Raw genomic sequence first — 27,865 nt, 5'->3', positions numbered from 1 at the left:
ATAAAAGTCTCAGCAAAATAATTAGGTGCATATGCGAGTAAAATGGTCGCACTGTAGAGCCATGAATTGACAAGACTATAACTGACTAAACAGATCCAGAAAAAACTGTAACTAAACAAAAATGATTTTTCAATTCAGTTGATGAGATGAGACAGCATTTTCTGTGTGACTAAAATCTGACTAAGTGGACTGACAATAGTTTTTGGAGAGGTTGAGAGCTTTTCAGTGATAAGCACAATTAATATTAGCAGCACAGATGATCAGCGCAGTTCTGTTCAGCAGTGGGAAGAACGTGTCACACCCGGCAAACAGCCTACATCAGCTGGTGAGCTGCATGGGAGCAAGCGATTGTGGGTAGACACGCAGATGGCTCTGCGTCCGATTATAAATATCGTGCAGGTGACTCTCTTGCTTCACCTTAGCTAATCAGTCACCACCAGCCTTCTCGTTAGCTACCCTTTGCCTGGTTAAGAAACACAATATTTAATAAATTAAAAACAATAACAGCATTGAGTTTAATAGTAAAACAACAGCCTAGCTATGTTTTAATCTCTCTTGAGTAGGCTATAGAACACAGGAGGTTGGTGGAACCTTAAATTGGGAAGGACGGGCTTGTGGTAATGGCTGGAGCAGAATTAGTGGAATGGTATCAAATACATCAAATATGTGGTTTCCATGTGTTTGATGACATTCCATTTACTGCATTCCAGCCATTTATTATGAGCGGTCCTCCCTCAGCAGCCTCCACTGCTCTGGAAAAGTAGGCTGTCTTTGAATTTGTAGTCTCACTCAAAACTCCCACTTCTCCCACTGCATTTCATGTACATGCTCTGTAGCCAACGTAGCTAAGTCTACCTCTTTTTCACTGAGAAAATGGCTTGATTCTAGCCATTAGCTCTATTCATGGAATTTCTATCGGCAACGTTTAATAATGTTTTTCCACTGAAATTGGCCCTGGTAACATTACCAGCAGCATATATGCAAACAGTTGGTGGCACAGAAAGAAAGGAAAAGGGATAGCAAGTTACTCTTTCCACTTTGTTATATCTGACTGGGCAATGAACTTTATTTTGAGTTAATGTGGACCCAGTGACTCAGACTTGAGCACTGTGGCGTCTGTGGCATGTTGATAACAATGGCATGACGCAACTGAGTGATGGAGGTGCAACCCATAATACTTTGAGGCACCATCTGGTGATTGTGCTACTCTCTCTCTCTCTCTCTCTCTCTCTCTCTCTCTCTCTCTCTCTCTCTCTCTCTTGGTGTTTGTCTCCCTCCTCTCTCTGTGTGTGTTTCTCTCTCTCTCTATCTCTCTCTCTCTCTCTCTCTGCACTTGTAGGTGCCCATTTGTTTTGTATGTAATGTGCAATATCTATGTAGGCCTGAATTTGGAATTTACAGATAATTCTTATATAATATAATATTATTCTTATATACACTCACCTACCAGTTTATTAGGTACATCCATCTAGTACTAGGTAAACCCTAGACACTGTCATGTGTGAAAAGCACAGCAGGGTGTATTTTCTGAAATTCTTTGTCCTGCACGCCTGGCACCGATGATCATACCACACTCATAGTTGCTAAGGTCAATCTTTTCGCCCATCCTAACGTTCAACCGAACACTAACTGAATGTCTTGATGCCTGTCTGCCTGCTTTATATAGCAAGCCATGGCAACGTGCCTTACTGTCTGTAGGAGCAACCCATTTTTTTGTGAACGGGTGATGTACTTAATAAACTGTCCGGTGAGTGTATGTTTGTCATGTTTCTGCTGTTGGGAAGATAATAGGATGTAATGCAGAAAAATATGTTGGTAGGACAATGCTATGTAGGCCTATGTATGTGCACATAGATGTCAGGAATTTATGTTTACTATATGTTAATGAGGCAATACATGTGATGCGTTTAAATGTGACTAAAATGAAAGGGCATTTAGTAGACTAAAATGGCCCACTGTTTTCGTCATTTTGACAACAACTAGACTAAATCATTATTCAAATGACAAAAATGTGAATAAGACTTAATGATATTTTAGACTAAATGTAAAAACGAGTGCCAAAATGAACACGGAACCCTGTCTAAATCGGTTTCCTAGATATCTCCTATACAGTATTTGGTGAAGTCTAAATATTGCCTTTAACACAGGGTTTCACCAACCAACACAGTGGCCTGAAATAGAGGGTAAAACAAGTGGGATCAAACAGGTCTGTTTGTTTTGTCCACTCGTTACATGATTTAAAAAAAAATATATATATATATATAATTTAGCAGCCTCTTCAGATGTCCCACAGACCAGTGTGTATACAGAAAAGAAAGCTGCCTTACTTTGGCAACTGAGACGCACACAGACACACACACACACACACACACACACACACACACACATACACAGCCTTACACATACTTTTTATAGCATCAACAAGGGGAGTGTCAGAGGAGTCAAAACGTCTGAGTAAGTGTTTGACTCAGCTCAACCCCTCATAGACACTTTTAATGGAGTGTGCTCTCCACCCTTCACCCAAGAATGAGACCAGATGGAGTTTAGTGTGTGCCACCCCTCTTTATTTTCTTCCTCTTCCTCCCTCTCCCTTCCTCTTCCTCCCTCCCTTCCTTCCTCCCTCCCTTTGTATCTAAAAAGTAGTAGAAAGAGGAAGTTAATGATATAAGAACCAGCAAACTGTCTCTTTAAGTGGGGATTACAAAAAGAGAAATTGAGACCAAGGGAAAAGGGCGTTGTGAGTGTAAAAATAAGGTGGCCTGCAGGAGCGGAGCTGCAAGGTCACCTCTGCTGTATTGTCGGCCAGGGCTGTCGGATCGAAGGCATGGCGAATGGGCTGCTGTGGTATGGACCGGTCTCCCAGGAATGCTTCAGGAAGACCTGCTGCCATACCTGAGGCAGCCGCTCATTTATCTGGAATGCGGCTCTCCGACTGCTAACGACCAGCTCAAATTGGACTATTTTTTCCCATTTGTCAGCCAACCAGCTGCACTGGCTCAGCTGCGCATCTGTGCGGAGGGAAGGTGTAGGACAATGAAAGTTTCTAAAATTTTTCTCGCTCTCTTGATTTTTGTCTCTTTTTGTGCAGTTTAAGAGCGTTTTCACAATTGTTTATCTGTCTGTCAGTCTGCCTGAGTCTGTCCTGGCACTGCCTCATAGCAAATAAGCATCTTGGGCATCTGGCAGAGTTGTTTCCTGTGACATATTTTAGGTCTCTTAACGGCAGGAGGTCCTCAGATTTACTGGTAATCTAGTTGTATTGGAGGATATTTAAAGTGTGGTTTTCTCTAGTGGCAGAATTTGATGTATCACTCATAATCACGGCATTGCTTACATGTAAGCTCTACTATATGTCCAAATCACAATGACAAAGAATGCCAAAGTATCCACATCCTATACAGTGCATTTACGTCGATTAAGTGAATCAATTGCGAGTAAATGCAATATTTAAGTCAATGTAATAAACTGTTACAGTAACACAAGCCCTTTCTTATAATTATTTATTCCTCGATTATTTCCTTAATTGCTTTTAAGTTTTTAAAATTATATTTTATTTTAAAATGTATTTTATTTTATTTTAAAGGTTGCAAAAAATTCTAACCAACAACAGTATTTGCAAACCATAGGAAATAAAGTTTTAGAGATTCACCTCAGTTTTTCCTCTCCACACTCAAACTGAAGTTAGAGAAACATCAGAATGTGTTGTGTTCCTTCCTGAGGTGAAAACTATTTACAAACCTGACTGCCTTACAAAACAGGTTCTTCATATGGAGAATGGCTTCTAACACAGAATTAAAATAAGCCTTGTTAAGCTCAATCTTTACAGCTATTCTGGATGGCCAGATGTTGTGGTCAACACCTCAGCATCTTTCATGCTGTCTCTTAGTCGCTTTACCTGTGCTACCATATCCTAGCAAAAAAATTGTATTTTACTCTAGCAATGATACTGTCCATAAACGGACAGATTAACATTTTGTAGTCACAATAACATGAATCAAGTATTCTACAAGTGTCTCTCTACGCGTGCGTGTGCATATATATGCGTGTGTTCTTCCGTCTATGTTACATATGACCTCAAAGATCATATATCACTTATAGAATCATGCTACATACAGTACTACACCCCAACTGTAGCCTGCTGGAGAATGGATGTGGTGTGATACTGAATAGGTGCTTAGTGTCAGACAGGGCATTGTGTGGATCTATTCAAGTGGGGGAAAGTCTCTTACTATGAACAGTTTATTTCAGTTTGTGTGGATGATGAAACCTTTTTGCAATAGGCTTGCAAGTTGCAATCTTTCCTTTCATGTGATCAGTTTTACTGTAGCTTTGGATTTGTTCAAAATCATTTTCTAAACCTTTTCAACCTTTCATTAGAGTTAGTGCCACATCATTTCTTCGATGTATCAATGCAACTTTGAAAGTAGCTTTGTATGACAATAAAGAAAAAAATTCACCAGACAGTATGCATAATATACTTTAAATGATATTAGACATTTAAATCTGGAGGACAATTATAATTGATTTGGTATTGTGCTTGGCTTTTAGATTTATTCCATTTTCCATTGGAGTGCATATTTCTGTTTTCAACAGAGCGTATGCAGAGGTATTGTGTAGACACAGACACCGTAGCAGAGTGAACAGTTTATTATGAGACTCTCCCTGTGGACATCTTTGTTTTCAGCACTCTTGTTAATATGCATACATACAATTTAGAATATGTATTTTTATTGTAAATTCTATGCGGTGTGTAGGCACACGCTAGTATTACACACACACACACACACACACACACACACACACACACACAGCGAGAAAGAAAGAGAGAGAGAACCAGTCTGTTGACTTATGTAGATTGTAAAGTATTACGCTGTGAGTGCACTGTAATGCTCAAAGAAACTTGTATAGTAATAAACAATGACTTAATTATTTGTCACTGGCTTCAGAGACGGACTCAGATGTATTTGCAGCTAACACATGAATGATTTGAAAGTATTGGGGATTCTGGTGTTAATCCTGACTGTGTCTGTGGCCAATTCCTTCATACTTACTGTATATGGCAGCTCTTCAAATGTTTATTCCTTTTCAATGACCCCGCACTGATTTAAGATGACAGTTTTCTTACTGTAATAAGCACATGTCAGCTGTTCACCTTTTCCAGCAAACGAACAGCTCAATAGTGCTATCACTTTACAGGAAAAACCCTCAAACTTGTTCAGTACAGGGCGAGGCTACTCAATCTGACAAGGTGTGAAAAGAGTCCTGATCTTCTCCTCTCTACCTCTCAGATCTCACTTTGATGGGCGGCCTGTTCTGTACTGTGAGTGGAGAGAAGTAATACGCTACATTACAATGTAAACTTGCCCAGCAGCTGCCATATCTATCTCCATCATGAGATTTAAGCACTTTTATTACAAGAAAGTCAAGTGGTTTGCTTTGTTCAATGTCAAACCAGGCACACGGCCCATATACTGTAATGCATGGAGTATGAACAAACCCACTGGGCACAGACGTCAATTCACATTTCCTTTGCATATGTTTGTGTATAGTGCTGTATATCCATCTTGCTTCCTCTCTGTGTTTTTTTGTGCATGTGGTGTGTGTGCATTGTTCAGTCAGTGCCAGGACAGCTAAAGCTCTATGCTTGTCACTCTGGGTGCAGTGTAACAGGAAGTGACACGTTGTGTAGGACTGCATAACCTCTCTGAACCACCCATCCCGGATCCGGTATAATTGTCATCAGCAACGCTGAATAGCATAGCGCCACAGTCAAATAATATTACTAGAAAATGTTCATATTCATCAAATCACAAGTGCAATATTGCAAAACACAGTTTAGCCTTTTGTTAATCCACCTGTCATCTCAGATTTTAAAATTATGCTTTACAGCGAAAGCAATACAAGCGTTTGTGTAAGTATATCGATCGCTCGACAAAACAATAAGTACACTTAGCATCAAGTAACTTGGTCACGAAAATCAGAAAAGCAATCAAATTAATAATTTACCTTTGATGATCTTCGGATGTTTTCACTCACGAGACTCCCAGTTAGACAACAAATGTTCCTTTTTTTCCATAAAGATATTTTTTGTATCCAAATACCTCCGTTAGTTTGGTGCGTTATGCCCAAGAATCCACCGGAAAGAGTCACGACAACGCAGACAAAAATTCTAAATTATATCCATAATGTCCATAGAAAAATGTCAAACGTTTTTTATAATCAATCCTCAGGGTGTTTTTCAAATATCTATTTGATAATATATCAACCGGGACAGTTGGCTTTTCACTAGGCCCGGGAATAACAATGGCCACCTTTCTCTTTTGCGCACAACTCATGTCTAAAGGCTGTTGACACCTTAGGGAAGCCATAGAAAAAGATTGGTTGATATCCCTTTAAATGGGCAATAGGGATGCATAACAACAGAGAGGTTTCAAAAACAGGGGCACTTCCTGATTGGATTTTCCTCAGGTTTTAGCCTGCAATATCAGTTCTGTTTAACTCACAGACAAAATGTTGACAGTTTTGTCATCCTAATCTGTCAATTATATGCATATTCTAGCATTTGGTCCTGAGAAATGGGAACGTTATTTTTCCAAACATAAAAATAGTGCCCCCTAGCTTCAAGAGGATAACAGCACACACATTCATTCTGATGTGTGATGGCAGAGTGAAGCCAGTGGACACACCTGGGATTAGGTGAAGCCAGTGGACACACCTGGGATTAGGTGAAGCCAGTGGACACACCTGGGATTGGGTGAAGCCAGTGGACACACCTGGGATTGGGTGAAGCCGGTGGACACACCTGGGATTGGGTGAAGCCAGTGGACACACCTGGGATTGGGTGAAGCCAGTGGACACACCTGGGATTGGGTGAAGCCAGTGGACACACCTGGGATTAGGTGAAGCCAGTGGACACACCTGGGATTGGGTGAAGCCAGTGGACACACCTGGGATTGGGTGAAGCCAGTGGACACACCTGGGATTGGGTGAAGCCAGTGGACACACCTGGGATTAGGTGAAGTCAGTGGACACACCTGAGATTGGGTGAAGCCAGTGGACACACCTGGGATTGGGTGAAGCCAGTGGACACAGCTGGGATTGGGTGAAGCCAGTGGACACACCTGGGATTAGGTGAAGCCATTGGACACACCTGTGATACATGCTGGTCTTATATTATGTGTCTCTTTCGTTGGTTACTAATGGTCCAGCATTCTGTGAACAACAAAGCCTAATGCTGAACATTGTCCTTGTCTGTGTTTACTTATATTTGTCGACTGTATAATTTGTTTACCTTGTTTTCCTTTCAAATAAGAGGGGATAATGAGGGAGAGGAGAAGTAGGAGGATCTTAATACTGAGGATCAAGGTTAATGAAGTCAACATGCAGTTAACTCACCAGGAAGCCACCCTTCTCTAATAACCACACAAGACCATGTATGTCTCAACACTGGAGGGTTGCACCATTCATTTGTCATCCATCACAGTGTTATGGCATTTAAATACAATGGGGTTGCACAGATGTTCCTTTAGTGGGGTTTCATTATTTTTTTATGTCAATAACACACTACAGAACAGGACCCTAAAATATGAACTAATATTATAAAATAAACACCAGGCAATTTTACAATGAGAACAAGGTGGTGTGTTTTGTAAGTTCAGGGAAAAGGCCAAGTTTGATACATTCTGTTGGTGTTTACTAAATAATACTGCACAACAAGTGAAGCAGAAACTTAATTGTAACTAATTAGCTCCCTAGAGGTTTAATTGGATCTGCATTCTATATTCCCCAGTTTACCTGCAATATGTAAATCCTGCCTCTGTGTTGGGGGGGGGGGGGGGGGGGGGACGACACACAATCAGTGAGGTGGAGGGATGGAGGTAATGTGAGGCAGAATTAAGTAAAGTTGAAATCCGTCTGTAACAAGCTTAATTCTCCTGTCATGTTTGAGTCTCTTCACCCTGAAAGCCTTTAAGACATTTTCTACCCCAACTAATTGATTGTGCAAGCTGTGATGTTACAGAGTGGCTCCCTGTAGGGAGAGGTCAGGTAATAGGAAGTCTTTGTTCTATGGTGCAATGTGATGGCATCACTGAATTGAAAATGACAATGTGTATTGTCAATGTAATGAACCTCACCGCAGCTCGTTCACCTAATGCAATTTGGAAATCGGTTTGGGATTGTGTTCTGAGCATTCCTTTAAAGAAAGTGGGATTAGTAATAAGGACAGTTGTTTTGTTTGCATTATTTCACTGGAGAAATGAAGACGCTAATACACCCCCACCACCATCTGTCCACCTTGACTTTGGAGTAAACTTATGTGGTGTAGACCCCCTCTATAGCTTAGTTCACATTCCCTTTCAAGTTAATCCATGTTGTCCAGGTTAGCTGCTTTGGTAGTTGGCTGTTGGGATATTGTTCACTTTTTTCTTGACAAATTACATGGGGGGGTTAAAGGTTAAATAAACTATGTCGCAGCCAAAACAGGATATTGGGTCTGAGTGAGTGCAGCTTAAATCCCCAACTACAATATTACAATGGAAGTATATTATTTCCAGACCCGGACCCTGGACTAGCAACAATACTGCAGTCCATCCTGTTTTGTTTCTATAGCAACTCCTGCTTTCTTGAACTGTACTGGTCTAGTCTGAACAAACAGTAAGTAGGCAAACTAGTAGAATTCAGATTTCGGATCTCCATTTCCACTCACTGACTTAAAGTTCTCTTTGTAAGACAGCTCTTTTCCTTTCATATGACAACAATAACAGTGCCCCTCCAAGCTGGTTTAGGTTTCACCACGAGAGGTGATCTCATCAACAAGGCTTTTCATTTTAAACGAGACGTTGCATAGAAGTGCGAGTCTTGGAAAATATCTATTTTTAGAAACATGACACATGACCAAAGTCATCTGTGACACTCTGCTTTGTCAGTATTTATAATCACTGCGTTGAAATGTGGAGGAAAAATAGAAAAGGTTGGAATCACCGGGAAACGGTTAGCGGAATGTTAAGACTCAGAGGCTGTTACATCATCACCAGAAATTTCCATTTGGCCACAGAGACTTGGACGAATGAAACTACACTGGTTGTCAAGGGTCAGCACGCAGACTGGTGCTGCTTTTGGTTCCCCATTGCTGGTGTATTTATTCCAATGAATATGGTACTGGAAAGCTAATTGTTCTGTTGGCTTAAGATTGAGAGCAATTTACTAGGCTACACTGTGGTTCAAAACATAGATATACCAGATGCACCCAAGAAAGCAAAGGTAACTGAACTAAATGACTATCGCCCCGTAGCACTCACTTCTGTCATCATGAAGTGCTTTGAGAGGCTAGTTAAGGATCATATTACCTCCAACTTACCTGACACACTAGACCCACTTCAATTTGCTTACCGCCCCAATAGATCCACAGACGATGCAATCGGCATTGCACTGCACACTGCCCTATCCCATCTGGACAAGAGGAATACCTACGTCAGAATGCTGTTCATTGACTATAGCTCAGCCTCCAAGCTCATAATTAAGCTTGGGGCCCTGGGTCTGAACCCCGCTCTGTGCAACTGGGTGCTGGACTTCCTGATGGGCCGCCCCCAAGTGGTGAAGGTAGGAACAACATCTCCACTTTGTTGATCCTCAACACAGGGACCCCACAAGGGTGCGTGTTCAGCCCCTTCCTGTACTCCCTGTTCACCCATGACTGCGTGGCCACACATGCCTCCAACTCAATCATCAAGTTTGCAGACAACACAACAGTAGTAGGGCTGATTACCAACAATGACGAGACAGCCTACAGGGAGGAGGTGAGGGCCTTGGCGGAGTGGTGCCAGCAAAATAACCTCTCCCTCAACATCAACAAAATGAAGGAGCTGACCGTGGACTTCAGGAAACAACAGAAAGAGCACACCCCTATCCACATTGACGGGACCGCAGTAGAGAAGGTGGAAAGCTTCAAGTTCCTTGGCGTACACATCACTGGCGATCTAGCCACACAGACAGTGTGGTGAAGAAGGCGCAACAGCGCCTCTTCAACCTCCAAATTGTACTTGGCCCTTACGACCCCCAGAAACTTTTACAGATGCACACTTGAGAGCGTCCTGTCAGGCTGTATCACCGCCTGTTACGGCAACTGCACCGCCCGCAACCATAGGGCCCTCAAGAGGGTGGTACGGTCTGCCAAACGCATCATCGGGGGCACACTGCCTTCCCTCCAGGACACCTACAGCACCCGATGTCACAGGAAGGCCAAAAGATCATCAAGAACATCAACCCCCCAAGTCACGGCCTGTTCACTCCGCTGTCATCCAGAAGACAAGGTCATCACTAGCCGGCTACCACCCAGCTACTCAACCCTGCACCTTAGAGGCTGCTGCCCTATATACATAGACCTGGAATCACTGGTCACTTTAATAATGGAAAACTATTCACTTTAATCATGTTTACATACTGCTTTACTCATCTCATATGTACAGTGGGGCAAAAAAAGTATTTAGTCAGCCACCAATTGTGCACGTTCTCCCACTTAAAAAGATGAGAGAGGCCTGTAATTTTCATCATAGGTACACTTCAACTATGACAGACAAAATTAGAAAAAAAAAATCCAGAAAATCACATTGTAGGATTTTTTATGAATTTATTTGAAAATTATGGTGGAAAATAAGTATTTGGTCACCTACAAACAAGCAAGATTTCTGGCTCTCACAGACCTGTAACTTCTTCTTTAAGAGGCTCCTCTGTCCTCCACTCGTTACCTGTATTAATGGCACCTGTTTGAACTTGTTATCAGTATAAAATACACCTGTCCACAACCTCAAACAGTCACACTCCAAACTCCACTATGGCCATGACCAAAGAGCTGTCAAAGGACACCAGAAACAAAATTGTAGACCTGCACCAGGCTGGGAAGACTGAATCTGCAATAGGTAAGCAGCTTGGTTTGAAGAAATCAACTGTGGGAGCAATTATTAGGAAATGGAAGACATACAAGACCACTGATAATCTCCCTCGATCTGGGGCCCCACGCAAGATCTCACACCGTAGGGTCAAAATGATCACAAGAACGGTGAGCAAAAATCCCAGAACCACACGGGGGACCTAGTGAATGACCTGCAGAGAGCTGGGACCAAAGTAACAAAGCCTACCATCAGTAACACACTATGCCGCCAGGGACTCAAATCCTGCAGTGCCAGACGTGTCCCCCTGCTTAAGCCAGTACATGTCCAGGCCCGTCTGAAGTTTGCTAGAGAGCATTTGGATGATCCAGAAGAAGATTGGGAGAATGTCATATGGTCAGATGAAACCAAAATATAACTTTTTGTTAAAAACTCCACTCGTCGTGTTTGGAGGACAAAGAATGCTGAGTTGCATCAAAGAACACCATACCTACTGTGAAGCATGGGGGTGGAAACATCATGCTTTGGGGCTGTTTTTCTGCAAAGGGACCAGGACAACTGATCCGTGTAAAGGAAAGAATGAATGGGGCCACGTATCGTGAGATTTTGAGTGAAAACCTCCTTCCATCAGCAAAGGCATTGATGATGAAACGTGGCTGGGTCTTTCAGCATGACAATGATCCCAAACACACCGCCCGGGCAACGAAGGAGTGGCTTCGTAAGAAGCATTTCAAGGTCCTTGTGTGGCCTAGCCAGTCTCCAGATCTCAACCCCATAGAAAAACTTTGGAGGGAGTTGAAAGTCCGTGTTGCTCAGCAACAGCCCCAAAACATCACTGCTCTAGAGGATATCTGCATGGAGGAATGGACCAAAATACCAGCAACAGTGTGTGAAAACCTTGTGATGACTTACAGAAAACGTTTGACCTCTGTCATTGCCAACAAAGGGTATATAACAAAGTATTGAGATAAACTTTTGTTATTGACCAAATACTTATTTTCCACCATAATTTGCAAATAAATTCATAAAAAATCCTACAATGTGATTTTCTGGATTTTTTTTCTTCTAATTTTGTCTGTCATAGTTGAAGTGTACCTATGATGAAAATTACAGGCCTCTCTCATCTTTTTAAGTGGGAGAACTTGCACAATTGGTGGCTGACTAAATACTTTTTTGCCCCACTGTATATACTGTATTCTATTCTACTGCATTTTAGTCAATGTCACTCCGACATTGCTCGTCCTAATATTTATATATTTCTTTATTCCATTCTTTTACTTTTGTATGTGTGTGAATTGGTAGATTCTACTCCGCTGCTGGAGCTAGAAACACAAGCATTTCGCTTTCCCACAATAACATCTGCTAAATGTATTTATGTGTAAATACAATTTTATTTTATTTGATTCTACCAGACATGTAAAAAACACAGAAGTTGATTTTTTAAACTTCATTTTCACTTTTATTGCAACATTAAAGTTGTGTGTATGTCTGTGTATTTTTTATGATCTTATTATCCATGGTTAATAACTGTTATGTTTAAGCTGAGCTGTGAGCTAACTTTTAATTGAGCTAGGCAGTGGATGAATGACAGTGCTTTGCCATGCAGGAGAATGTTCATCATCAGCTCCAGCTAAGCATGCCAGGCATGCAGGTGGATGTCTGGGAGTAGATTAGCCTGTCCTGCAGTACCTTGATAAGAACCCACAGTTCATGCTCATCAGTCAGGGAGAGCAGGACTAGATTTAATAAGCACCTAACAAGTTATTCTTTAAGATAATACCATGATATAGAACAGAAAAGTCAAATTAAAGAACCATTGATAATGTCATGAATTCCCTTGCGTCCTTATTTTTTCCCTTTACAAATCTTGAAAGAGCAGTAGTTTTTACATGACAAACAGCCTTTTGTAAATACATTCAGTTAGTGCTTATAAATATCATACGGATATATAATTCATGAATTTATTTTCTGTGATATAGACATCAATCTCAGCTCATTATTTGGTCATGTAAACACCTTACTGACAGTAAACAACGCACACAGCGTATTTTAGCCCAGCCAGTAGTGTTGGACCACAGGGTTCATGCATTATTCAGCAGCTGTGACGATAGTTTTCCAGGTGCACCATGTTACCTTTGGACTAAAGTGAAATATAACCTGAATTTGACATTTTCTAATATCCTTATACCAAACTTTTGGTTTCAAAAGGATAGGGACGGTAATTGGTACACCAGAAGAAAGACTGCCGATCCTTCTGGGTATTATCGGTGACTGTAGGGACAAGGCGAGATTGGAACATGGTAATTGCAAAGACAAGGGCTGAGAATAAATGGAAAAATAGTTCTTTACTGTCAGATAGAGGAAGGTCAAAAGTACAAGCGTATGACATCCATACATGTTACAGCATATTATTCACAATGTACACAGGGGAACTGTATCTTTTCTTAGATATCCAATTCATCGCCTTGGTTTCTGACAAAGAGAAGAGCTGATCGCCGCTCAGGTTTCCCTAACTGCACAGCAGCAACAAGATGTGATACAAGATGCATCATGTCAACAGCACTAGGTCACAGTAAATATCAGAGCGGGTTACGCTTCTTTTTTTCTCCCCCAAATCAATGTTTTATTATTTGATTAATGCTTCCACGGTGTTGTCACAGTGCTTATACATTTCCTCTAAGATGAAAGAGAAACAGCTGCAATTTATTTCCCCAGATGAGATATTGATCACTAGTGGTAGACTGGGCGTCAAATGTCTTATCTGAAAAATGAATGTCAAATGGTACGCATCACAGGGAAATCTTTGAAGGAGACCATCATCACACTCAGTAAAGCTGAGGGCTATCCATAGTAAAACAGGAAATTGGCAATGTCTGTCAATACACACAACACGTTCTCTAAATATTTGTATGATTTATAATTTTTACACCATTTACTTCAGGGTAATTATATTTAATGCGTTCATTGAAATTGAGGTTTGAAGAGCTAACAACCACTTTACAATGTGTAAGATGTCTTATACGACATAATATTGTGACCCTGTAGGACTTGTTAGAAATATAGTGGCGGATATTTCTAGGAATTGTTCAAGGACATTATGCTTGTCCTACATATTGGCAATTTGATGTCGTTCTTTAACATTTATAATTGATTTATTTGTCATGATCTTTGCTGGGTAGTTCCATAATACAGCACTAGCTGCAGTTTGAAATATTATGAATGTAAAATGACTTATTTCCCTTTCTCCCACTCTATGGCCCTGGCAACAGCCTCTCCTCAGCTCCTCATTATAATAGCAGTATAGGGTGGAAATAGAGTGGACGGGGAACAGGCTGGATGTTTGGCTTGAGATGCAGACTTCCTCTCCATCAGACATATCTCAGAGAGAAATTAAAAGGAATGATGTCCCAGTCCCTTGCTTGGACTGGGCTTTGTAGTAGCCGTGTCTCCGAAATAGACTGTTAGATTGGAGTTTCATGGAGACTGTAAAGAGAAATGGTAGCACATATGCTCAGAAGGATATAAACGGCTTCTCTCTGTTGTTGTGTTGTCCATTCACATTTGGAGCATTGCAGATGATGACTGCATTGTATGGAATGGAATGAGGCCCATCACTGGAAAGCATAATGGTGGGGAGAAGAGCCTAAAGCTATAGTTACTGACATAAAACAACAAGTTATCATACTCTATGAAATCTGCTGCTTGAGGGACTGTTGTCTCATATTGTGGCTGTGCTGTAAATATTTGACCAGTCTTGAGATATTACATTAAAGAGCTATGCTATCGTGGTAACTAGACGTCAGCAAGTTTCACACACAACACAACTTGTATCATGCAAACATTGTCATAGTTCAGTGTGATTTTTACCCTATGAGTGAAATTGTATGTCGTTTTTTAAATTCTGTCCATTGGAATTTCCATCATTCCATGAGAAATCACTTGTGTAATCCATTCAGCTAGTCTCTTACATGAAGTGACCTGACAGTCATTCCTCCATTCTGTTTGTCTCTCTGTAGAGTTCTGTGTCTCTCTCAGCACGTTGTATGAACTGTCTGGATTGCTGACATACTTGAGTTAATGTTAAAAAGAATGGCACCCAGTTTTTTAATAAATAGGAAAACGAGAGCTTTTTATACTAGTATCTTGCCCAGTCGATTTCACAAAAATAAATATTCATTTAAACAGAAAAAGCATGGACTCGTGAAAATATTACTATGTCCATCAAATAAAATCCTGAAATTAGAATTTTACCCAGGTTTCAATTTGATCGGTGTTGTTATGGCGAGCACTGTGGTGTTGTTTTGTGTGCCAGTCTGGCAGTCAAGCGTGAATTTATCTCACTGTTTCTGTTGGGCTGTAAAGCGACGGAAGAGGGAGGCATCAATTAGCTAAGCTACTCCTGGGGAAAAATAAAAACATTGGAAACTAATGAGTGTATTGAGTTTACCCGCTGTTATATAATTTATATCTTGTTAAGTCATCCATCACCACCCAGCATAGCTACAAGTGTGAGACAGTGTTGCTATTGCTAGTGGAAAAAGTATCTTAAAAGTGTGAGTTTCTTATAATGCAGTTGATTGTTCATCGTAACTGATGTTCTTCATCACACCAAATGTTAATCATACGTACTGCTAGTATAAACACCCAATTATTCGATTAATCGTTCATTTCATGCATATTTTAACCCAACGTTTCTGAACTGATGCTTTTGACGTGGGAAAGGATGCCTTTCAGTAGAAAGCTATGTCTGAAGCTCTTCTCTATGGGCTCTGCTGTGACTCAGAGAGACTTAGGAGGATGTCGTCCTCTGACTCAAACATGAGCTGCCAATGCTTCTGTACTCACCCACGCATTGTCTCACCCCCACAACGCGTCCGCCAAGAGCCCCACACACCATCCCTGTTTCTTTTTCTCCTGGAAAACATCACCCCACGCTGCTACTTGTTCGTGGCAGTGGTGGGAAAAGTACCCAATTGTCATACTTGAATAAAAGTAAAGATACCTTAATAGAAAATGACTCAAGTACAAGGGAAAGTCACCCAGTAAAATACTACTTGAATAAAGGTCTAAAAGTATTTGGTTTTACATATACTAAAGTATCAAAAGTAAATGTAATTGCTAAATATACTTAAGTATCAAAAGTATAAATAATTTCAAATTACTTATATTATATTAATCAGACGGAACAATTTTCTTGTCTTTTTTATTAACTGATAGCCAGGGGAACACTCCAACACTCTTCCAACACACTAATTTACAAACAAAGCATTTGTGTTTAGTGAGTCAGTCAGATCAGAGGCAGTAGTGATGCCCAGGGATGCTCTCTTGATAAGTGTGTGAATTTGACATTTTTACTTTTGGGTGTCAGGGAAAATGTATGGAGTAAAAAGTACATAATTGTCTTTAGGAATGTAGTGAATTAAAATAATAAATAGTAAAGTACAGATACCCCCAAAACTACTTAAATAGTACTTTAAAGTATTTTTACTTAAGTACTTTACACCACTGGTTGATGGTGATTTGATTCAACAGTTTAGTAAAACTGCAAGAAAAGGAAGGTATTTTCCTTTCATACGACAACAACTGAATACGACAACTGAATGCATGCTGTTCAGAGCAAGAAAAAAAAAAGATTTGAAAGACAGTTGTTAATGATATCAAATCAAATTAAATTGTATTTGTCACATGCTTCTTAAACAACAGGTGTGGACTAGTAGTGAAACGCTTACTTACAGGCCCTTCCCAACAATGTAGAGAGAAAGAAAATAGAGAAATTATAGAAAAGTAAACCATGTAATCATAAAAGTAACAATAGATACACAATGACTAACTTGTCTACAAGGGGGTACCAGTCGATGTGCAGGGGTACGAGGTCATTGAGGTAGATATGTACATATAACTAGGAATAAAGTGACAGATAGTAAACAGTAGCAGCAGCATATGTTATGAGACAAAAAGTTAGTGCAAAAAGGGTCAATGCAGAGGTTCTGTGTAGCTGTTTGGCTAACTATTTAACAAACTATTTAGCAGTCTTATGGCTTGGGGGTAGAAGCTGTTCGGGGTCCTGTTGGTTCCAGACTTGGTGCATCGGTACTGCTTGTCGTGCGGTAGCAGAGAGAACAATATATGACTTGGGTGACTGAAGTCTTTGATCATTTTAGATCCTTCCTCTGACACCGCCTGGTATAGAGGTCCTGGATGACAGGGAGCTCAACCCCAGTGATGTACTGGGCCGTATGCACCACACTTTGTAGTACTTTGCGGTCGGATGCCAAGCAGTTGCTATACCAAGTGGTGATGCAGCCAGTCTACATGCTCTCAATCAAATCAAATCAGATCAAATTGATTTATATAGCCCTTCGTACATCAGCTGATATCTCAAAGTGCTGTACAGAAACCCAGCCTAAAACCCCAAACAGCAAGCAATGCAGGTGTAGAAGCACGGTAGCTAGGAAAAACTCCCTAGAAAGGCCAAAACCTAGGAAGAAACCCAGAGAGGAACCAGGCTATGAGGGGTGGGCAGTCCTCTTCTGGCTTTGCCGGGTGGAGATTATAACAGAACATGGCCAAGATGTTCAAATGTTCATAAATGACCAGCATGGTCAAATAATAATAATCACAGTAGTTGTCGAGGGTGCAGCAAGTCAGCACCTCAGGAGTAAATGTCAGTTGGCTTTTCATAGCCGATCATTAAGATTATCTCTACCACTCCTGCAGGTAGCACGTCCGGTGAACAGGTCAGGATTCCATAGCCGCAGGCAGAACAGTTGAAACTGGAGCAGCAGCACGGCCAGGTGGACTGGGGACAGCAAGGAGTACTCATGCCAGGACTCCTGAGGCATGGTCCTAGGGCTCAGGTCCTCCGAGAGAGAGAAAGAAAGAGAGAATTAGAGAGAGCATACTTAAATTCACACAGGACACCGGATAAGACATTTTTCATATTTTATTTTTTTTCATTTCACCTTTATTTAACCAGGTAGGCTAGTTGAGAACAAGTTCTAATTTGCAACTGCGACCTAGCCAAGATAAAGGACAGGAGAAGTACTCCAGATATAACAAAATTACCCTAGCTCCCCCCGACACATAAACTACGGCAGCATAAATATTGGAGGCTGAGACAGGAGGGGTCAGGAGACACTGTGGCCCCATCCGATGGTGCAGCTGTAGAACTGTTTGAGGATCTGAGGGCCCATGCTAACTCCATGCAGCCTCTTGAGGGGGGAAAGACATTGTCGTGCCCACTTCACGGCTATCTTGGTGTGTGTGGACCATTATAGATCCTTAGTGATGTGGACACCGAGGAACGTGACGCTCTCTGCCCTCTGTTTCCTGAAGTCCAGAATCAGCTCTTTTGTCTAGTTGACATTGAGGGAGAGGTTGTTGTCCTGGCACCACACTGCCAAGTCTCTGACCTCCTCCGTATAGGCCGTCTCATCGTCGCTGGTGTTCAAGCCTACTACCGTCGTCTGAAAACTTAATGATGGTGTTGGAGTCTTGTTTGGCCACACAGTCGTGGGTGAACAGGGAGTACAGTAGGGGACTAAATACACACCCACGAGGGCCCCCCTGTGTTGTAGCCTATGCTTACCACCTGGGGGTGTCCTGTCATGAAGTCCAGGATCCAGTTGCAGAGGGAGGTGTTCAGTCCCAGGGTCCTTAACTTGGTGAGCTTGGAGGGCACTACGGTGTTGAACGCAGATATAGCGAAACTGAGCCAGCTGCTCGAACAGAGTTCTTAGTCTGTTGTCATGGTTATCACCACTATCTGGATATACAGGAACACATCTATATGATGAAATTAGAATGTTGACTGACTAATACAGTACCAGTCAAAAGTTTGGACACACCCACTCATTCAAGGGTTTTTCTTTATTTTTACTATTTTCTACATTGTAAAATAATAGTGAAAACATCAAATGTATGAAATAACACATATGGAATCATATAGTAACCAAAAGTGTTAAACAAATCAAAATATATTTTATATTTGAGATTCTTTAAAGTAGCCACCCTTTGCCTTGATGACAGCTTTGCACACTCTTGGCAATGTAGAAAATAGTAAAAATAAAGAAAAACCCTTGAATGAGTAGGTGTGTCCAAACATTTGACTGGTACTGTATTTTCAGTGTACCAAATAACTTTCTTTAGAGTTGAAGTGAGAATGGCCACAATAACCTCTGCCCCCATCTTGTATTGGAGCTCTGTACTCAGCTCCTCAACATCATCATCAGTCTATACCAGTGTTTCCCAACCCTGGTCCACAAATATCCAAACAGTAAACATTTGTATTGTAACCCTGGACAAGCATACCTGATTCAACTTGTCAGCTGGTTGGGAAACACTGGTCTATACTTCTGACACATATTGTAGTAGCGTGTAAACAGTCCCTCTCTCTGTCTGTGTGACTAGTTGTCTTGATCCCATGGTCCAGAAATGTATCCCTATCCCTCACCCAAAACCCACTCAAAATGTCTGAATTTTAACGTCTCTTCTATTTCCTTATTTATGTACCCCACTTCCTTATTTGGAATCACTATTTAATGAAGAACGTCATTATCAACCTTAAGTATTGCATTTAGCTTCTGAGGGAGACTGGCTGGCTGGAGGAGCAGTCTTGTAGGAGGGGATGAGAGAGTAGTGATGGGGGCTCTAGCATCAGCCCCATCCTCTTCTCCTTTTCCTTCAGCACCAGCCACAAGCCCAAGCCCCAGCTCGAGCTCCAGAGATGCTGAGTGCCCTTGTGATAAGGTGTGAGGCCTGTCTGCCACTGACTGACAAGCCTGCTCTTGCCATGCCAGTGCCTGGCGCTCGATAAGGGAAAATGTCAGCGTGATTTTGGAAAATGTCATTTATCTCGGCTCTCTAGCCGTGTCTGTAACCCAGACTGATTATGGTTTGTGGAAATTTCTATCATTGCGGGGTGCCTTGTGAAATAGTAGAAATGTTGTGTTTTTCAGTAAGATAGTAGTACTTAATGTCCCTTTGGTGATAGTCTGTTAATATTGTAATTGCTTTGATATAGCCTAGTTCTCTGTTATTGTGCTTTAAAATCTGAATACACTAACCACTCTATATTCTGCTGAACTTAATCATGTATTACAAACCATCAAAGTGTTCGGTGCACAGAGGCGTTCAGATTGGGGGATTCATTTGATACTGAGACAAAGGTTTCCCGTATTGGTGATGCTATGCAAGATCTGTGAGTTGAAGAGTGTGTTTGTGATGTGTAAGAAAAAGCCCCCAGATTCAAGTGCCAATCTCTTAGTCTTTGTCAACGCGTCTGTGTGGGCTGTTTGCTTGTATTATTTAGAAAAACAATCCTCTCCTAAGATGAGTGGGTTAACAGGAACCATTAATTGGTTTAGCAGGATTCGTATGCACTCAAGTTCCGGCTTAGCTTCAAGGCTGAAAATGCTTGTATTCACATGTATTCAGAAGCCACTGCTTACTTTTCCCAGGAAATGGTCTCACTGTGAAGATAGGCTGTTTAACATTGCTTGTAAGCCTTAGGTTTTGATTTGTGGGTCTAAGATGAAGCAGAGTTTGTACTCACGTCATCACTTTTAATGTTGGATTCAAAAACCCAAGCTGTCATATATTATTCAACGAGTTTCCTATTTTCTCTGAAGCACTACACCATACTACCTCTGGTTTCAGCTTGCTTCTAGCAGCCATTCAATTCACAGGCTACTGTATATTATTCAGTACTGTATATGTTTCCGCCATGTAGTTGACTCAAAGTGACATTTGTGGGACACACTGATAAAGCAATTCTTCCTGCTGCTTAGACCAACTCCATAGGCCTGAACAGAAATTCACCATTACTTGCGTTCCAATTTTTTTGGAGAGACCATGGCTGCCTTTGTGATCTGCAATGCAGGCTCAGAGTAGACCCAGACAGAAAGAAGTGTCTTTAACAGACAGAAAGAAGTGTCTTGGCAGCCCCACAGAAGCCTAGTGAGTATGTTGTCTCTTGCTCTTAACCAAATGTATTGCCAGTCTGTCCGTGATACCCTAAGATATGGAGCAGGCCCACGATTCCCAACATACTTGTCAAATCGACGCACTTGTGAAGATCACCCTGCTCAAGATAAATTTGAGGTTGGCGTGTTCGGCATTACTTTATAAATATTTGTATTACAATGTTGTCTCTATTTGGGCGAGCGGTTGGCTGCAGGATGAGCATTCTCCTCACATGAAGTGCAGTGGTGAAAGCCATGATAAATTGCACTCTGTTGACACCTTCATTGGGTTATTTATGGCTCATTAATTGAACTGAAAAGAAGAGTTGTAGGCGCAGCGGGGGAGCTGGACTGCGCTAGGCCTCCATGGCACTGCCTCACAGCAGCCCACAGGGCTGGGAGGAGAGGAGAGGTGGTGTCCTATTCTCACGTCTGTCTGTCTGTTTCCTGTTTGCTGAGGAGAAGAGTGAGAGAACACACTTGTCAGGGGCGGGCAGGAAAACGAGGAAGACAACCATGAAAAGGCGGCCCCCACCCAGCCCAGCCCCTCTCACATATAAGCTCCCTCCTTCAAAACCTGAAAGGGATTCTTATTTTAATCTCCTCCTGTGTATTGTTTTAGTCCATGGAGTGTTTTAATCATCTTGTGGTTTGTATTGTAAGGGACTGAATGCACTGTTCACATTTTAGAGCTCGAAATCAAGAAGAACATAGCTGCAAGATATTTTTGCAATTACATGAATGTTTTCCATGATATTAATTCAGTAGGCTTATCCATTCCATGATGTGACATTGCATTATGAGCTGGTGTACACAACTGTAGGATATGCTACAAGCATTACTATATAGAAAATGTACCATCTTTTTGATATCTCTACAATCTCCAAACAAAGGTTAAAAATTCCCAAGGAGAAAAGGGTCACTTCAGATATGAGCTCAGAAACACACTTGATTAACAAGTGGATTAACAATGCTTGATTAACAAATGGATTAGCAATGCTCGTTTCATGGAAGGGTGTACCTCAAAGGCTGACTGGACTGGGTGCCCACGAGGTACAGTAATGAGTCCTTTCTTCCTGAGAGCACTGACAGACAGACATGTCAACCTGATCATTTTCTCATTGTTGGTGCTCTGTCAACCTCATCTTTGTGCTCTATCTATCTATCTATCTATCTATCTATCTATCTATCTATCTATCTCTCTCTCTCTCGCTCTCTCTCTCTCTCTCTCTCTCTCTCTCACATTCTCTCATTCTCTCTCTCTCTCTCTCTCTCTCTCTCTCTCTCTCATTCTCTCATCGATTCGTTCTCTCTCTCTCTCTCTCTCTCTCTCTCTCTCTCTCTCTCTCTCTCTCTCTCTCTCTCATTCTCATTCTCTCATCGATTCCCTCTCTGTTCCCTCTCTGTTTCCGGTGATTGGCTTTAGCATTTTTTCTTCACCAAGGGTTTGTTCCACTAGGTCAGTATACATGCTGCAGGAATAGACTAATTACATTCAGAGTTGTAGGACTGCATAATTGCATAATTGCAGATTTCTAGTGTATACTACTGTAGACATGTCCCATCGCGACTAGCTGAGTTCTGATCCACAGGACCAGAGCAGGAACTTGTTCGTTTGTGTCAGTAGATTTTGTCAGACTCTACGTCCCAACGTGTGTCCATGTCCTTGAACTGTAAGTGCTTAGGCTCATCCAGCCCTTAGGCTCATCTCAATCCTGTCACAGCTGCCAGTCAGCTCTCAGTGACGTCCATGTCCTCTAACACTTTATGTCTCTCAACACTCAGCCCTCAGTGTCTCTGTGAGAGAGGGACATGTCTGGACCTGTCTGTCACACATGACTCACCCACAGCTGGGCTGCGGTGGGGGCCATTCTCTTTCTAAGCACCAGGGTGTCTTCCAGAGAGGCTTTTAGATATTGTTTTTCAGTCTGGACTGCTACTGTATCACAGTGGACCGCTAACATTCCTATCTTCTCCTTCTATGCTTTTTTTAAATGATTTTGATCCTGCAAGCTCACAAGCGATAGTAATCTACACTTCAATTAGATCGCACTACTCATCAGATGCTATCTTGTGTGCTGAAGATAGAGGGAGTGTGCTTTGAGGCAGCACAAGTGTCACTGTAAAATAGGACCTTGGTATATTACTGTGAGAGCTTCCCCTTTCGCGTGTGTGTGTGTGTGTGTCTGAGTGAGAGGAAGACTGCTTGACTGAGTTTTAGTAATGCATATAGGCCTATTCTGTTAAGTATCTGCAAAACAAATCATTTTGAATGTTGTGCTTTTTTTCACGGCAACAGGTTGTCTCTTCGTCCCAAACAGACCCACTACTAGAGCATAGTCTATTGCGTCTTTTTAACATAAGTTCAATCAGTCACAGAAATAGATTGTTAGGAAGGCAATGTGAAATAATAGTTTGCTTGAATTTTCCAAATGATTAACGTGTTTTTATTTCTCTCTTTGTTTTTCTCTGTGATGCGTTGTGCTGTGCCTCCCTGCTTTCTGAACCTCATCATGTACTAAAGGTAAGTGTCGTATTGCCCGGTCTCATAAGTCAGCACTCATTTAGTTACTGAAAAAGAGATGTATGGATTCAGAACTACTCACTTTCTAAATGTACATTCGTAACATTATGTACACTCATAACATTAACACCAAATATGTACTTCTGTGTAGGTGGACTCACGAACAAGCAAGGTAAGTGTACTACATATTATAACTGTGTGTCAGTCTGCATCAAAAAGTAACTGTATTAGTCTCTAACAAAATAACCAAAATATTTATGTAAAAGAAAATTAGGAAAAATACTTAATATTCTTCCATTTGGTATTTGGTTAGGCAGTCTGTTCCCTTGCTGCTGTTGCCAGGCAGTCACACAGAGCAGAGCTACAGTTCCAGTGTTCTTCCACTGAGTGGCAGGTATTTTGTTCTAATACTGGCCACCCGCTAACACAGGCAAATCAAGATGGATGGGTAGATTTCATAGTTTTATTATCCCTTAATGTGCAGTTATACAGTGACAGAGAACTCTCCTGGAAGAGGACAGGCCAATGTTTGAGAATTGAGCAGGCAGGAGATATCATTCTCCAGGCACATCCATTTAGTTCCATCAGGGAGGGAGCCTGGGATGAGATGCCATGGCAGGCAGGCATTCTCAGGTTGTGTCTACACTTGACACTTACATACAACTCCTGCTATCAGAATACGAAGATCGCATTGAAAAGACAGGTCTAGATGTACGAAAGTTGCATTGTGGTCAGATTGAGTTCAGACCTGGCTGATCACTTCAGGAGGTGGTCAGGGATGCATTATGTGCGGATTTCTCCTGAGTCTGGAAGCAACCAGGCTACCGAAAGCGCATACAAAGGGCAACGTCATCAGCACTCCTCCCACAAGTCTCCAGAAAACCTGTTTTGGGACCAAGAGTCACCTTTTCATTATAACGTTGGGGGAAATGTGTTCCTAGCATGTGAGGAATGTGTTTGCTGGCCTCCTAGCTAATATAAAAAATAAACACATTTTTGGCTAAAGTTATGCTAACACATTTGCAATCCCTTTAGCATTGCTTGCTAGCTTGCTGACTAGCTACAGAGGTTATCTGGTTAGTTAACATCAGTTGTTGTTGTGTTATTGTAATACTTTGCCTACTCTGCCGTTTGTAGAATGCATACTGGCATTTTAATATAGCAAGGGAAAAGGGATTCCGGACACGGTAGACACATTTAAATGTAGATGCATAATGCGTTCGGAATTCCATGATCAGAACTCCATGATCAGAACTCTATGATCAGAACTCTGTGATCAGAATTCCATGATCAGAATTCCATGATCAGAACTCTATGATCAGAACTCTGTGATCAGAATTCCATGATCAGAATTCCATGATCAGAACTCTATGATCAGAACTCTGTGATCAGAATTCCATGATCAGAATTCCATGATCAGAACTCTGTGATCAGAACTCTGTGATCAGAATATTAAAGCTGCATGAACTGTATTGTCTAGACACGGCCTCAGGTAGGCAGTATGCACAGTGCCCTGGCCTCCCCTGCAGCCACAGCTGTGAACATATCAAGGAAAAGTGATAGCAAACAATTTATTGCCTAAATCCTTCTTTCCACTATGTTATATCTGACTGGACTTTATTTTGAGTTAATGTGGACCCAGTGACTCAGACTTGAGCACTGTGGCGTCTGTGGCACGTTGATAACAATGGCATGACGCAACTGAGTGATGGAGGTGCAACCCATAATACTTTGCCAATACTTTGCGGCACCATCTGGTGATTGTGCTTCTCTCTCTCTGTGTCGCTCGCTCTCTACTTCCCACTTATTTCTGTGGAGAGGAGTGCCACTCGACATGGAACAATAGCTCTCCTCTCATCACTACAAGGTGTTTTGTTGTCCTTTTAAATTCACTTCCCACTAGGCAAAGACATCAATTCAACGTCTATTCCACACTGGTGTAAGGTAATTTCATTGGAATTTCATGAAAACAATGTTGATTCAACCAGTGTGTGCCCAGTGTGATGTCAGGTCTCAAGTAGTTGCTCTTCTCCCACCTTTTGTGTACTGTCAGTAATAATTTGTCCTCTTGTTCATTCAATGGTATTATTCTATAGTGAGACTGATTAGCAGCCATGTAAGGGACAGGATAGTTCTAAAAAGACAGGATAGTTCTAAAAAGATGTCAGGGAGGTATGCTTCAACTAGATACTAAAGCACAGTGCCCTTCCCACAATGTGAACATGTAAACAGATATTCCTGTATTTGTTAATCAAACAGAATAATAATAATACTGTACTAGACAGTCCATTTGGGAGGGATAGATGGGGATGGAAATGGGTTCTCTGTCTTTGTTAATATGTCACCCGCTGATACAACTGTAAATGTTGGAATAACTAAGAAAATTGGGAAAATCTGAATATATTTAGCGGCATATTTCAAACCAGGCTGTATGCAGTGAGGGTCTCAGCAGCACATTGCTGTCTAAATGACTGGTTATTGACAGACCTTCAGCATCATGGATTTCACGTGTTCTTTGACTCTGTGGTACCCTAGCAAATGTGATCCTCTCTGATGCTTCTATTTGAACTTATTTTGATGTCCCTGAGCATTAAGAGAAGTGACAGCTTACAAATAAATACATAATTATCACATCTGAAAGCTGCCATCCCAAACTTTATTTGCATATGGAACACTTTGAGGGATGGGGCTGATACACCCGGAGGGTCTGGCAGACTCTGGCAAAGTGGCTGCTGTCATCTCTCTCATCAGCCTTTGGGTCTTTCTCAGAAACCCACCGAAAAGAGAGAAACAGAGACCGTACAGCAAGAAAATACTGCTCTGTTCAAAATGTCTAAATAGGCAGGACTGACTAAGGTTCAATGGAGTACAAAGAAAACTGAAGGACAAGATTGTTCCCATTGTGTTTTCACCATGTATTTCCCCACAGAGCAAGGCCTGCCAAGGCCCTGCAGGCTTCATTTCACCCCCTCAAAACGCAACATCTTTCTTTGAGTGTTCTGAAGATAGGAACACAATGACTGCCTGTAGAAGTTCATCTTATTTCTACCTGGGAACACAAAAGACTAATCATGGCCATCACAAAAGCCTTGTTCCTGTCTCACAGTGTGTGATAAGGCAGGCTCAGGCAGCATAAAGGCTCTCCAGAGAGCAGAGAGAGGCAGACCGACAGGAAGGAGAATGGGACCAGGCCAGACCCAGGACTACCTCTTTCCTGTGTTGTGTGGGGTGAACCTATAGGACCACCCTTATGTCCTGTGCTGTCAATAGAGGGCAGGTTTAGGACACAGAGCAGACAGGTATTATATAGGAACATCTATATTTCTTTTTTTTATTAGAACATCGCCCAGACTTAGGCTATGTATATTTTATTTGTAATGCATGTCCCAATCTTTAGTTTGATATAGACTAATAGTTCCACGCTGAAGCAACAACCTGGCTGTCTATATAGAGACTATAATGCCAGTGGACTAGAATTACTGCTGAATATGTATTGGATGTCCTCTGCTGCCCCATGTCCTCAGTGAGACACTGCCACATGGATGGCACTGTGGAAAGGGGTCATGTTTATCCAACATTGAACCGTTAACAGCTAACCTTTTACCCCGTTAGGCAGAAGTAGCGGCATCTGAGGATTGTTTTTGGTAGCTTCTCTCTTCTGCTCCACCTTCTGAACAGATATCCATATCCCCCTCTGAGGCTCTGCCACGGTACCTCCCCCTAAAGGTGCAGCTAAAGCTCATCTAATTGGTCGCTGTGCTTTAATTAGCACGTCGCGTTTGCATGTCTGCCATTAGAAATTCAAATGGGGTGGAGTGATAGCTGATATTTTCTCCTCTCGCCGGAATCCTTCCCCGTCTGATTCATCTCATCTTCATTTCCCCAGATCCTGTTTTTAAAGTTTTATTTAGGGTGTCATTTATTTAACAAGGGATTATTTATTTAGTGCATCAAATCATTCCTGAATAAATATTTATATGGTCTCTCCACTTCTGGTTTTCAAGCCACTGTAATGAGTGTTGTTGTTGGGTGTTCAGGGGAATAACAAGACTGGTTTTCAAAGTGAAAAGTCCTTTGAATATATTCTAACTTAATTACTTTGAATCTATTATCAGAGTTGATGCTCTGATCATAGTGTAATTGGAGGTATATTATGGAGACCGGCTGCAGTGATGGTAATTTATTTTGCTGTTGATATTAATTTGAATGATAATGAATGATTCATGTCACGGGGTGCTGTGTGTAAACATGTCCTTGTGTCAACTCCTGCACTGATGCACTCTGAGACTCCTATTTGACCAAATTCTCTTTATCCTCAAAGAAAGCTTAGCCATTTTAGCCTAATGCCCCCTTGTCTCTGCATTTGGTTTTTACCAACTTTGTGTAATGGTGGATTATTAAAGAGGCGGATGATCATTAAAACACCACTGTCCTCAGGCCTTGAACCAGTCAGGTCCTCACAGTTTACAGCACTGTGATTGCCACTGGTCCAG

At 41.6% G+C, this 27,865-nt stretch overlaps 1 protein-coding gene across 1 annotated transcript in view; it reads left to right on the top strand.

The window, feature by feature from the left end:
* The window catches only part of LOC110520931 (nuclear receptor ROR-alpha A), a 268,572-nt gene that overhangs the window by 73,030 nt on the left and 167,677 nt on the right, over positions 1-27,865 (top strand). Inside the window, exon 2 of the mRNA XM_021598357.3 lies at positions 23,524-23,544. Coding sequence (XP_021454032.2) covers positions 23,524-23,544 — 21 coding nt within the window. The remainder of the gene's footprint in view (positions 1-23,523; positions 23,545-27,865) is intronic.

This window comes from Oncorhynchus mykiss, chromosome 1 (genome assembly GCF_057628025.1).
Source record: "Oncorhynchus mykiss isolate SJ-2025 chromosome 1, ASM5762802v1, whole genome shotgun sequence".
NCBI lineage: Eukaryota > Metazoa > Chordata > Actinopteri > Salmoniformes > Salmonidae > Oncorhynchus > Oncorhynchus mykiss.
Note: the sequence above shows the minus strand (reverse complement) of the source record. Positions and strands in the feature narration are given on the sequence as shown.